This window comes from Physeter macrocephalus, chromosome 19 (genome assembly GCF_002837175.3).
Source record: "Physeter macrocephalus isolate SW-GA chromosome 19, ASM283717v5, whole genome shotgun sequence".
Lineage (NCBI taxonomy): Eukaryota > Metazoa > Chordata > Mammalia > Artiodactyla > Physeteridae > Physeter > Physeter macrocephalus.
In genome coordinates, this window is record NC_041232.1 from 10,049,846 (window position 1) to 10,061,092 (window position 11,247).

Below are 11,247 nucleotides of genomic sequence, written 5' to 3' on the forward strand. Positions count from 1 at the left end.
AAAAAGAAACGAAATTGAGTTATTTGTAGTAAGGTGGATGGACCTAGAGTCTGTCATACAGAGTGAAGTAAGTCAGAAAGAGAAAAACAAATACTGTATGCTAACACATATATATGGAATCTAAAAAAAAAAAAAAGGTCATGAAGTACCTAGAGGTAAGACGGGAATAAAGACACAGACCTACTAGAGCATTGACGTGAGGACACGGGGAGGGGGAAGGGTAAGCTGTGACAAAGTGAGAGAGTGGCATGGACATATATACACTACCAAATGTAAAATAGATAGCTAGTGGGAAGCAGCTGCAAAGCACAGGGAGATCAATTCAGTGCTTTGTGACCACCGAGAAGGGTGGGATAGGGAGGGTAAGAGGAAGACGCAAGAGGGAGGGGATATGGGGATATATGTATACATATAACTGATTCACTTTGTTATATAGCAGAAACTAACACAACATTGTAAAGCAATTATACCCCAATAAAGATGTTAAAAAATGCAAAAAAATAAAATTTCAGCTTTATTATCCATAATTTAATTATGTATATCTGCTTACCTTCGATTATCTTATTAAGGTTTTGTTTCTTTCTGCTCCTTTCTCTTAAAAATCATGAATGTTTTCCTCACCTACTCCATTAAAGCATAAATTAGTGCTTAACTAGATTATGAAGTGTGCATAATGAAATAATTATTTAGTGAGTTATTGTTTTTTTCTTTTAATTTTTTTATTGAAGTATAGTTGATTTACAATGTTGTGTTAGCTTCAGGTGTACAGCAAAAGTGATTCAGTTATACATATATATATTCTTTTTCAGATTATTTTCCATTATAGGTTATTACAAGATATTGAATATAGTTCCCTGTGCTATACAGTAGGACCTTGTTGTCTATTTTATATATAATAGTGTGTAGGTAGCAAGTTATTGTTAATCATGTGAATAAACATCTTCTGCTGCAGGCTTCTTGACCTGCTTTTGGGGGGAGAAGGCAGTTGCAGTTAAAAATAATTATTTGCAAAAATGTGTGGGGTGTGTGTGTGTGTGTTTCTCCTGGGGAGAGTGTCTATAACTTCCATTAAATTCGTAAAGGAGTCCAGAATCCATAGAAGGAAACTCTTGCGGGCTTCCCTGGTGGCGCAGTGGTTGAGAGTCCGCCTGCCGATGCAGGGGACGCGGGTTCGTGCCCCGGTCCGGGAAGATCCCACATGCCGCGGAGCGGCTGGGCCCGTGAGCCATGGCCGCTGAGCCTGCGCGTCCGGAGCCTGTGCTCCGCAAATCTTGCTGATCAAGTTGCAGTGCAAAAATATGATTTCCCATATATTTGGCTTTCTGAAGTGGAGCACAACCAAAATCTCTGTTACCAGGAGACTGTGTAAGCAAATTAAGCTATTTTATGCAGTGATGAAAGAAGTAACATTGAAGACTATGAAACAATATGGAAACGTGGTCCTAACATGGTGATAAGGGAAAAAAACGCAGAATGCAAGATTGTATCTAGACTGTGCATTCATCAAACATTTACATCCAGCAGGATGCCAGGCTCTGCTCTAGATTTTGGGGATACAGCAATGAAGAAAACAGACAACAATCCCTGTCCCTGTGAATCCTACTTTCTATTGGAGAGATAGCAAATGAAGAAATAACATAAATATATCAGCCGTTCAGAAATTCTGTGGAGAAAATAAAGCAGAGAGAAAAAGGATAATGCTGGAGAGATTGAGGGAGTGTGTTTGCAATTTAAAAGAACACGTTGAGGGAATTCCCTGGCGGTCCAGTGGTTAGAACCCCGAGCTTCCATTGCAGGGGGCCCGGGTTTGATCCCTGGTCGGGCGCGGCGCCCGGCCAAAAAACAATAAATAAATAAAAGAACATGTTGAGGGAAGACCTTACTGAGAAAACAACATCTAAAGAAAGATCTAGAAAGAGGGAGTGACTCAATCAGATATCTGGTGAGAAGTGTTTCATGCAGAAGAAGCAAAGGACTTGTGATGGGCACATGCCTAGCCAAGTTAAAATGACATAAGCCTTATTCCAAAGATAAGGGTGAAAAGGAACACACAGGCATGAAACCATTTATTTCTTAGGATGATGAGATGCCAGGTAATTTTTTTCTTGGCGCTTGGGGAGTTGGATTATGGCTATTCCAGTGTTGTTGGTACGTTTATTTATTTTTTTATTTTTTTGTTTTTTTTTTTGCGGTGCACGGGCCTCTCACTGTTGTGGCCTCTCCCGTTGCGGAGCACAGGCTCCGGACGCGCAGGCTCAGCGGCCATGGCTCACGGGCCCAGCCGCTCCGCGGCATGTGGGATCTTCCCGGACCGGGGCACGAACCCGCGTCCCCTGCATCGGCAGGCGGACTCCCAACAACTGCACCACCAGGGAAGCCCATTGGTACGTTTTTTAAAAAGTGGGATGTATCTGTGAGTGCAAAATGAAGGGCAATGAAAATTCAGAATGCTGGTCTCACACGACAATACCCTACACCTCTCTGAATTGTCTGCTTTTCAGAACCGCCTTCATGAAGGGACACATTTCACCATGAGCGCTGCATAGCTTAGTGGTTAAGACCAGAGCCTTTAAAATCAGAAGCAACTGAGTTCAAATGCTGGCCCTACCTCTCATAAGTTGTGTGATTTGGGGCAAGTGACTATTTTTGAGCCTCAGCTTCCTAAACTGTAAAATGGGCTTAATAAAACCTATCTCATATACACAACTTGCCTAGTACCTGGCATGCGATGAAAACCTGATACGTGCTAGTTCTTAGCTCTTTTTATGAAACAATGAAGCAGTATGGCATGGCAGTTAAAAGCAGAGGTTTTGGACTCATATAGACCTATGTGCAAAAACCAAACACCGGGGCTCACCTGGTGGTGCCATGGTTAAGAATCCACCTGCCAATGTAGGGGACACGAGTTCGAGCCCTGGTCCAGGAAGATCCCACATGCCGCAGAGCAACTAAGCCCATAAGCCACAACTACCTAGCCTGCTCTCTAGAGCCCGGGAGCCAAAACTACTGAGCCCGCTCAGTACAACTACTGAAGCCCGCGTGCCTAGAGCCTGTGCTCTGCAACAAGAGAAGCCACTGCAATGAGAAGCCCGTGCACCACAACGAAGAGTAGCGCCCACTTGCTGCAACTAGAGAAAGCCTGTGCGCAGCAACGAAGACCCAATGCATCCAAAAATAAATAAATAAAATAAATAATTTTTAAAACATTATGTAAAAAACAAAACAAAACACCACCATTTATGGGCTGTGTGCCCTTGGGCAATTAGCTCAGCCTTCTGAGCCTCAGTTTCCTCATCTGCAAAATGGGGATAATATATAGTACCTATCCCTTAGGGTTGTTTCGAGGATTAAAGGAGACACTGTCCGGCACCAAGAAAATGATCAATCAGTGGTGACTATCATTACAATTATTTCTCCCCATGCCTACTGAGGGCCTTTGAGCCAACAAGGGGGTAAACCTACTGTTGCAGGTGATCTCTGTGTTAGAACACGAGTATGAGTAGCTTTCGGTGTAGGGATTGTCCAGGAGGAATGTACAGCTGTCTAGTTTCTTGGCTTCTCTGTAGCAGTTGTCGTGTGTCTGGCAGCACCTGGAGAGGGGGAGGGACAGAGCTGAGGCAGGAGCAGGGGTAGGGCAGCAGGTCAGCCTGAACCTGCCCCCTCGGGAACAGGTGGGGATGTTTTAGCTGACCTGCTCTGAGAGGTACTGGTCCTGCGGCTTGAAAAAATTAAGTCCTTTTCTCATGTTTACTGAAGGCGATTTTAAAAAGGTTTCAGGAATACAGTACAAGCCTATACTCTGAAGATGCAGTGAGGGTTTCACCACTGCAGAAGACAACCCTTGCAGTGATGTTTTGTGTTGCAAAGTCCTGCCACTAGAGGGCAGCAGCACCCACTACTTTACATCCCCGACCTTCCGCTTTCCAACCCCGATAGGGAGCATTGGATTCAGGCTTTTCTTGTTTATATGAGGTGAACGTGTGTTATCTTCAGCAAATAGGCAAATCTCCTTTCTGTGCCTCGTGAGATCTTTGGCTTGTGCCCTCTCCCTATCCCAGGGATACTCTCCCGGCAGATCAACTCACGTGTCCAGTTCATCCACAGGGGTCCCTGATCCACCCAGGCCACAATAGCAGCCGTAGTTGTTGAAATCCAGCAAGGGGTCACTGCTGGGGATCGTGCACTTGATCATGCGGCGGAAATGCCATAACGCCCGCGGGCTGATGCCGCTCTGGGCAGCGCCCACTGCAGGAAGACACAGTCAGAGTTCGAATACGTCCTGGTTGGCTGACGGCGCCCCAGGGACCCCACTGCCTGCTTGCTCTCTCAGACCCGGCGCCGTCCCCATAACCCCGGCCAGCTGCCTACCCTGAAAAGAGCTGGATACAGGAGCCTGGTAAAGTGCATAGGAATTTTCTTAACAGCTCACAAAACATAAAACACACCATTTAAACCAAAGTGTACAATTCAGTGGTTTTTAACATTCACAGAGTTGTGCAACCATCACTACTAATTCCAGAACATTTTCATCACCCCCAAAAGAATACCCAGTACCCATTAACAATCGCTCCCCTTTCCCCCCTCCCTTCTGGCAACCATTAATCTGCTTTCAGTTTCTATGGATTTCCCTATGCTGAACGCTTTGTATAAATGGAATCATACAATATATGGTCTTTTGTGACTGGCTTCTTTCACTTCACATAACGATTTGAAATTCATCCTTGTTATAACATGTATCAGTACTTCATTCCATTTTATGGCTGAATAATGTTCCACTGTATAGATAGACCACTTTTTTTTAGCCATTCATCACTTGATGGACATTTGGGTTGTTTCTACTTTTTGGCTATTATGAATAATGCTGCTATGAACATTTGTGTACTAGTTTTTGTGTGAACATATGATAGTTTAAAACTATCCCCGTTATTTATCCAGCAAATATTTATTGAGCACCTACTATGTGCTAGTCACTGCCCTGGGAGCTGGAGATACATCATTGAGCAAATAAAAAAATCTATAACCTCATTGAGTTTATGTCCTAGTTGGGGAGAAAAACAATAAGCAATAAAAGTAATAAATAAGGAAATCAGATATTGTGTTAGAAGGTGGAAAAATTGGTGTAGGGCAGGGGAATCTAAATGGAGGGTTGGATGGGGGAATGACAGGGTTGGCGGGGGCAGGAATGTAAGGAATAGTGAGAGGCCTGTGTGGCCTCTGTTCCCAACAGAAACAGGACAACCTCTTTTCTGCCCCGGGACCCACACACCTCCTCTTCCCTCTGTCCGGCACACTGGTCAGCTCACTTTTCAAAAGGCTGGAACATCTTGGTTTAAATGCTACCTCTTCAAAGAGGCGCTTTGACCACCCAAGCTCAGTGGCTCCTCTGCTACCACTTTTCTTCATGTTCTTTATAGTACCTCGAACAATCTGTATCCCTCTATTTAATGCCTCCCTCTCATAGGACCATAAACTCCTCAAGGACAGACCTCATGGATTTTATTCCCCAGGGCCTGACACAAAGGAAGCACTCAATAAATATATGAAGAGTTACATGAATGAAATCATCAATATGTGATTTTTTAAAAGTAATTCTTTATTTATTTACTTATTTATTTGGCTTAGTTGTTCCGCAGCAAGTGGGATCTTCCCGGACCAGAGCTCAAACCCATGTCCCCTGCATTGGCAGGCAGATTCTTAACCACTGCGCCATCAGAGAAGTCCCAATATGTGAATTTTTAAAAGTGCCTGGCACATAGTAGATACTCAATATTTATCTATTAAGTAAGTTTTCAAAGTCAGCCTCTAGCTGAGTGTTTGCCCAAATCAAGCACAAGGCTTGGAACAGCCGACTTGGAAGCAGGACCTCTTTACCTCCTGTGTAGAGCCCTGCCTGTGAGATTTGGTGCCCTAAAGAGAAGATGGCGCTAAATGATTTGGGGATACTGTCCAATTGGCCATCAGTGTCGTCTCTTTGCCCCATACCAGGCCCTTCCTGTGCTTGATCTGCTGTGGACACTGAAGTTGCTCCATGTGCTTAAGCTCCAGGGTGAAGGAAGGGAGGCAGCTTGTCGTTCTCCCCGCAAGAGCAGCCTCCACGGTGGCAGCCCACAGAGGCTGTGTCCAGGAGCAGAGCCTGGAGCCTGCTCAGATGGGAGTGGCCTGGCTACCTTGGCCCATCTCCAGACCCCCCCTCTTCTACTTCCCTCCACTTTCTTTCTCTCTGACCCAGCCAGCTCTGCTCTTTGCAGAGGCCAGACCTGCACAAAGCTACTGCTTGTGTGTGTGCGCGGGGGTGCGCGCTCCTCGGATGGGGAGCATGGCTCGTTCCTCTCTGGGTCCCCAGTCTCAACCCTGAGCCTGATACCTTAGAGGCTGTGATACCATCAATGTTGAGTGAATGAATGAACAATGGCTGAATGGGGTGGGATTTGAATTCTAGTGAATTCTGATGCTATTAGTTCATTCCATAAATAGTGCAAACAGCACTGTTCCTGCTCCCATGGAGCCCATGCTTAGGTGTGGGTGTGGGATAAAGAAAGAAATGAGTCGACAACAGACACACTGCAGGCAAAGACAGGTGCTGAGAAGACCTCGTACCGAGGCCATATGGTAGGGGAAAAGGAGAGGGGGCTCTCTTAGCTTGGATGGAAGGGGGTAAGCCTTTCTGAGATGGGTCATCTGAGTTCAGACCTGAAGGTTGAAAGGGTGTCAGCTGCGGGGGGGATTTGAGGGGACCCCAATATGGGACCTCTTAAGCCCCACGGTGAGCCCTGAAAAAGACTTCAGGTCTGGCCAGCCTTGTGACCTGTGGCCCCCATTGCAGAGGAGAGAGATCTCAGCTCAGGAAGGGGTGGAGCTGGGGGACTCGCCTACCTGTGAGCAGAGCAGCCAACACAAGGAGTTTCATTCTGTTGTCAGTTGGTGAGCAAGAGAAAAGACTGATGTCACTACGGCCTCCCTTCTTATAGCTGCCCCATCGCCCCAAGATAAGACTGTAGTGTTTGCTTTGCTCCCTGCTGACTCTGGGTTGGCCTTGAGTCTGGTGCAGAAATAAACCTGAACAACAAGCAAGCCCTGGCAGCCCAGGGGCATTGGAAGTAGTGTACATATTTGTCATCAGTGCTTTTGAACGAAAGGGATTTTTTCTGGAGGTGCACATCTTGGAATCTTGACCCTCACACCCAGCCCTTTGCACTCAGCCCAGCTTCATCATTTGTGTGTGTGTGTGTGTGTGTGTGGCAAAGCTGTCAACCCCATTGAACAACCGGGAGAAGGGGGATGGGAAGTGACGGTTGCCTCCATGTCCTCTCATGTGCTTGAGTCTGGGCTGTGGGTCTCGTTGAATGGTTCCCATCAATTATGCACTTTGCTGATGAGGAAACAGGTTCAGAGAGGTGAAACAACTTGCCTCAGGTCACACAGCTAGCAAATGGCAAAGCGGGGGCTCAAACTTAGGTATGTCTGATTCTAAGGCACACATTTAATTTTTTCCCCACTACATCAATACCACTCCCCTCACCCCATTTCCCATAGTGGGCTTGTAAGAAAACCCTGGGCTTTGGAATTCTAAAGGCTTGGATCTGACTTGTAGAATAAAAAGGGATTTAGAATTGTCATATCAAAGGTCTAAATAACATTTTTAGGTGAAATTCACATTGTAAGACTTTATTATTATTTATTCATATAGCATTATTTATTATAATATTAACCAGTTTATTTTAAAATGTTATTTATTTATTTATTTGGCCGCACCACGCAGCACGTGGGATCTTAGTTCTCCGACCAGGAATCGAATCCGCGTCCTCTGCAGTGGGAGCACAGAGGGAGTCTTAACCACAGGACTGCCAGGGAAGTTCTTCATTTTATTTTTAAAGTGAACAATTCAGTGGCATGTAGTACATTCACAGAGTTGTGCAACGACCATCTCTACCTAACTCTAGAAGATTTTCATTCTCTCCAAAGGAAACCCTGTCCTCATTAGCAGTCACCTTCCCCCAGCCCTCAGCAACCACTAATCTGCTTTCTGTCTCTATAGATTTACCTATTCTGAATATTTCACATAATATACAATATTTTATAATTGGTTTACTTGGTGCTCTCCCATTTGGTTCTTATGTGATCTCTGCAACAACCCTGTGAGTTACAGAGACCCTATTGTTTTATTTTCATTTATTTATCTATTCATTTACTTATTTTTCTTGAGCAGAGAATTCCCTCATGCCCTCCTGCCGCCTGCCCCCACCCCGCCACAGCCTCAACTATAGTTTCACCTGTTATTAATATCTTACATTAGTATGGTACTTTGTTATGATTAGTGAACCAATATTGATATATTATCATTATCAAAAATAATGTTAATAAACTCAGGTCCATAGCTTATTCAGATTTCCTTAGTTTTTACCAAATGTTCTTGTTCTGTTCCAGGATCCAGTCCAAGATAGCACATTATATTAAGTTGTCTCCTTAGGCCCATCTGGGCCATGGCAATTTCTCAGACTGCCTGCTGTTGAGGACCTGGGGAGTTTGGAGGGCTACTGCTTAGGTATCGTAGGATGCCCCTCTATTGGAATTTGTCTAATGTTTTTCTCATGATAAGACTGGGGATTGGTTAATGGGTTTGGGGAAGGAAGATCACAGAGGTGAAGTGTCATTTTCATCCAATGGCTGTGTTAGGTTTGATCATCTCTTATCTTGGGATGCATCTTGGGCACTTTCCAGATGAGGACACTTGCCAGATGAGAACTTCTAGATGAGGTTCAGTTTGGGGTGGAGCTGGAAATGGCCATGCCAAGGCTTGAACCCACACCTGCCTCTTCCCACTGAGCCACTTCCCTCCGCCTTGGGTGAGGTTATGTTAGGTTATGTCGTGCGTGAGTCAGAGCAGAATCGGTAATTCTGACCCTGTGACCTCTGCTCACGCACGCACCCCACGATTCCAGCTCTCTGTACTTTTTCCTTGAGCGTGCACTGGAGCCAAGAAAGAAGAAATCCATCTGGAAGGGCTTCCCTGTTTCATCCCAAATCCAGGAGCCCCAGGAAACATCCTTCAGCTAATGCGGTAACACTGAAACAACATTTAGTAAGCAGATGGGGGAAACTAAGGCCCAGAAAGGGGAAGTGATTTATTTGCTTGGGCCTGACTCGGCCCCTGTTTGACCCAGGGTTCATGCCACCCGTCTCTTCATACTTGCCTGTAGACATTCTACAACTGTCCAATATGGTAGCCATTAGCCACAAGTAGCTATTTAAATTCATTACTATCAAATAATATTGAAAATCAGTTTCTCGGTCCCACCAGCCACATTTCCAGTGTTCGATAGCTACACGTAGCCAAGGGCTGCTGTTTTGGACAGTGCAAATATAGAATGTCTCCGTCATCACAGAAGGTTCTATCGGACAACGCTGCTCAGGATAGCATAGCGCCTGTCCCAGTGCCGGCCCAGAGGTGTGGGGAGGAGGCCTGTGACAGCTTCTGGAGAAAAAACAGGGTTAGCTCGGGACCCAACATCAGCCTGACAAATGGTTCTGCCTCTTCAGTCCCCAGAATGAGTGAAGGCTGCCCAAGGAAAGGGGAGGCATGGCCAGCAAAATGCTAAGTTCCTCTTATGTGGGGTTCTTTGGGGTGAGAACAAAAGAGAGGAACAGGCACTGCTCCTGTTGGGGGTGGTCTGAGGAAGGAGGAGTAGCTGGTGCTACAAAGTCCTCTAAGGCTAATAGTATTAACTACCATTTACTGACCGCTAACTAGTCCAGGTCGCATGCTAAGAACCTAGCATAGACCTCTGAGGTAAGTCCAATGACAAACTCCACTTTACAGAAATGATGGCGGCTCAGAGAGGTTAAGTGACTGCCCCAATATCACACAGCAGGACCAAGATGTGAGCTGGATCTACTGCTTATGATACCACAATATCGCCCCATGACAGGGAATTGTAGTAGCAGGTGGGAGTGCCAAAGGCCCCTGGAGCAGAAGGAGGTTTAGTCCTGCCTGCTTCCCTCCTTCTCTCCCGCTCCGCCAGCCAGCTAGAGGCCTTCCACAAGGGCAGGCTGGACAAGTTCCCATGTGCGATTTATGCCAGGGCTTAGGCAAAGCACCTGGTGGGAGAGGGGTCAGGCCACTACTGGAACCCTCTCCCCCTGGAAAGAGATGTGCTAAATGTTACAATCCAAACCTCTGCAGGAGACACAGAGGTGGCAGAGGAATGGAACTGGCAGGTCACTGAGTAGCCCACCAGGCCGCTATACTCTGTACCGTGAGCCACTGCTGCCCCATGCACAGGTGTGTACGGTACAGCTTCTCCCAGCCTGGGAAAAACACACTCTCCAGTGGAAAGAACAGCTAAGTATAGCTTCTTGACTCCTTCAGGTGACAACATACCCACACTCCAGCAAGGTCACACCTGCTGGGCCCCTGGGACACGGCTCCTGCTTCCCCAAAGCAGCTACCAGCTACCATTTGCTGAGTGCGTCTATGTGCTTGGCCCTGTGCTAAGAGTGTCATGTTGTTTTTCAGCCTAATAACCATCTTCTGGCATAGTTATTGTTGTCATCATCTTCGCCTTTTTACGGATGATGAAACAGCTTCAGAGAGCTTAAGTAACTTACTCAAAGTCACACAGCTGGAAAGTGGTGGAGATAGGATTTGAACCTACGTGTTCCTGACTCTTACTCCGGCACTGAGCCCAGTATGTGGCTGTTGGGAGGTTCCCAGAAGGCTTTAGGTAACACTGGTCTGGGTTCAATTTGGCTGGAGTCACCCTAAGGGGCTTATTCTCATCCCTCCTCTTATCACACCATCTCTGTCTCCAGTTGCATCTGAGCTCAACTGAGAATATTTCTCAAACTGAGCACGACCACCGAGGAAACTGACCTTCTTCAGAGTCCAGGTCTTCAGAAACCCAGGAACTCTCCCCAATACTCCCTCTCCTCACCCCTTTCCCCATCCAGTCCCATCCCAAATCCAGCTCTCAAGCCACACCCTTCTTTCAACTTCCAACACCCTGGTCCTTGCCCCAGCATCTCTTGCCCAGATGGTTGCAGCAGTCTCCTTAGTGTCTCTGTGCTCCCCTCCACAATGGCGTCCCTCAAATCTGTTCCCTATTGTATAGGCTAATGACCTTTTCAAATGCAAACCTGATTACATCATGTCATCACTCTCCCACCCCATTGCCTAAAACCCTTCACACCTTCCCAGCGGCTCTTTTTTTTTTTTTTTTTTTTTTTTTGTGGTACGCGGGCCTCTCACTG

At 46.2% G+C, this 11,247-nt stretch overlaps 1 protein-coding gene across 1 annotated transcript in view; it reads right to left on the reverse strand.

Moving 5' to 3' along the window:
- The window catches only part of PLA2G1B (phospholipase A2 group IB), an 8,488-nt gene extending 1,490 nt beyond the window's left edge, over nt 1–6,998 (reverse strand). Inside the window, exons 1-3 of the mRNA XM_007129993.3 lie at nt 6,874–6,998; nt 4,086–4,245; nt 3,463–3,590 (exon numbers count right to left, since the gene is read on the reverse strand). Coding sequence (XP_007130055.1) covers nt 3,463–3,590; nt 4,086–4,245; nt 6,874–6,907 — 322 coding nt within the window. The 5' untranslated portion in view covers nt 6,908–6,998. The remainder of the gene's footprint in view (nt 1–3,462; nt 3,591–4,085; nt 4,246–6,873) is intronic.
- Nucleotides 6,999–11,247: the final 4,249 nt, after the last annotated feature.